The sequence below is a fragment of the Corvus brachyrhynchos genome, unplaced genomic scaffold, assembly GCF_000691975.1.
Source record: "Corvus brachyrhynchos isolate BGI_N302 unplaced genomic scaffold, ASM69197v1 scaffold340, whole genome shotgun sequence".
In the NCBI taxonomy this organism is placed as follows: domain Eukaryota; kingdom Metazoa; phylum Chordata; class Aves; order Passeriformes; family Corvidae; genus Corvus; species Corvus brachyrhynchos.
The window spans coordinates 1185872-1188219 of NW_008235987.1; the positions used below are offsets into that span (position 1 = coordinate 1185872).

The 2348-nt window shown below is 68.5% G+C and overlaps 1 protein-coding gene across 1 annotated transcript in view; it reads right to left on the reverse strand.

Annotated features, from left to right (window-relative positions):
* Positions 1-173: 173 nt before the first annotated feature.
* Positions 174-2348, reverse strand: part of GPRC5C (G protein-coupled receptor class C group 5 member C) — a gene marked incomplete at its 5' end in the record, with an annotated part of 2685 nt that continues 510 nt past the window's right edge. The window contains 4 exons of the mRNA XM_008631630.2: positions 174-920; positions 1083-1226; positions 1431-1525; positions 2108-2342. Of these exons, the coding sequence (XP_008629852.1) occupies positions 888-920; positions 1083-1226; positions 1431-1525; positions 2108-2342 (507 nt within the window). The remainder of the gene's footprint in view (positions 921-1082; positions 1227-1430; positions 1526-2107; positions 2343-2348) is intronic.

Sequence of the window (2348 nt, forward strand, 5' to 3'; positions counted from 1 at the left end):
CGGCCCGGCGCCCCCCGCTGGGGGGGAGGGGGTGCCGAGGACCCTGCTCGGAGCGCCCCCCCCCATGCTCCCTGTCACTCCCCTAAAGGAGGGAATGGGGCTGAGCCGGTGGGAGCAGCCGGTGGCATTGGGAGCACCTGGGACTCCCACCACAGACCAGCTGTGACAGCACCATAGGAAAAACCACCTTTATTGGGGTGACCTGAAAAAAAGTGGGAAAAGGAATTTGACAGAGAAAGCAGCGAGGAGGGCGAGGGGCCCAGCTCCCTCCCCACTCCCTGCAGGGGTCCCCGAGCCCCGAGGGGGGAAGGCACCGGGAAGGCGGCTGGAGCTGTGGGGGGCCGGTCCCCAGCCCCAGCAAGGCACTGATCCCCTGGACCCCCAGCAGCCCCCCTTCCCCAGCAGTGGGGAAACAGAGGCACAGAAGGAGGCAGAGCTGGGGACAGCCTCGTGTCCCCTTGTGCCCTGCGGTGGGATGGGGCCAGCTGGGCTGGGGGTCCCCAGGGCTGGTGGGGGTCAGTGCAGAGCCAGGGGCTCGGTGCTGAGGGTGCCCTGGGCCGGGTCCCGCTGGCTCCCCAGCTTCGGAGGGTCCATGGCCTGGGGGAGACAGGGTCTGTGCGTCACAAAGGCAGTGAGGTGACAGCTGGGGGTGTCCTCACGGGAGCCTGTCCTTGAGGCAGGGATGCGGGGTCCGGGCACAGCTGGTGGCTTGCGGGTGCCACGGCCAGGTGGGACGGGCAGGTGGGAGCGCTGGCTCTGGGACCGTGTCCAGGCATCCCATGGGTGGGATTCACATGTCAGGGTGGGATGAGGCCCGGTGAGCCCTCGGGAGCGGGACGGAGGGGCCGCGGCCGTGCCGGCGCTGTGGGAGCTGCGTCACGGGGGCTTCACCACCGGTTCCTGCTGTACGGGGACTGCACCTGCGGGCAGAGCGGGGTGGCACTGGGATGGCAGCAGGATCACGGCACCCACACCAGGTGAGACGTGTACCCTGACCCACCGGGGGGAGCTCTGGGTGCTGGGAAGAGCCGTCGCCATGGCAGGGCCGGACTTTGCCCCCGCCGCAGGCACCGTTCACCCACCTGGCAGCTCCGGGTGTCCCTGGGGATGCTGGAGTGCCGGGCCTGTACCGTGAAGGCGTCCTCGGCTCGGAGCGTGGAGCTGGCGCTGCCGGGCAAGGGGCTGGTGGAGGCGCGGGGCAGGATCACGTCATAGGGACCTTCGCTCTGAGGGACAGACACGGGGGTGTCACAGCACCGGGAGCCCCCCAGCCCCGCGGGGTCCCGGGGGTGGAAGGTTCGGAGGGGCCCCACCCCGTTAAAGCAGCCATTGGGACACAGGGGTCACAGGAGCCCCACACCCTGTCCCCCACCCCAGTTGCTCCAGTCGGAAGCCTGGCAGGATGTGGCCACCCCTGGTGTCACACTCACCGTCCCCTTGTGCATCAGAGCCATCTCGGTGGGCTGGTACACGCTGGTCAGCAGCTGCCCGTTGTAGCCACTGTACGGGGACACCGGCTTCTTGGCTGCCAAGACATGGGGACAGTCACCACGGAGCCACTGCCACCCCACTGGGGCTCCCCGTACCTCGTTAGCAGCTTTAACGAGCTGACTCAGCAGCTCCGTGCCTTTCCCGCGGGGCACTCCTGTGCCCCGCGGTTGCATCGCAGCTGCCTGGCCATGGTTTGTTATTGTAGGGTCTCTCGGGTGCAGGTGCTGCTCAGAGGGGACCCTCCCTCCACCATGGGGCGCAGACACCTGGCGTGGCCGCCCACGATGCCCATTGGGACCGTCACCACCCCGTGTTATTGCAGGGGCTCGTGGGCCCGGGGCGGAGGGGCAGGAGCCGCGGGCACCCCACGCCGGGGAGGGAGCTCCCTGCGGCTGCGGGGCTCAGCCCAAACTGGTACGCCCAGCCCGGCCAGTTCTCGGGAGCCACAACAGCAGCAGGCGCCAGTGCCGGGCAGGTCACTGCCAGACATCTCGTCACCCACCCACCCCTGCCATACCCGGTGGGGACATCCCTCAGGGTCCCCAAGAGGGTCCTTAGAGCCCACTGGCAGCCCTGCCATGGGGTGAGAGGGTCCCTGGTGGGCCCTGGTGCCTACCGAAGGACGGCTCATCCATGGAGAAGGCCTTGTTCTCCACGAACATGCTCTGCGACTTCTGCTCCTTGAGGATGGTCTCGTAGCCCACCCCACGCGTGGGGTAGCCATCGTCCTCAAAGGCCTGCTCGGGGCTGCGCCGTGTCACGTGTGTCACCTCGGGGATGACGTAGAGCAGGAGGAAGGTGCTGGCGTTGCAGACCAGCGCGATGGCCAGCGTGGGGTCATCCCAGCTGGGCTGGTG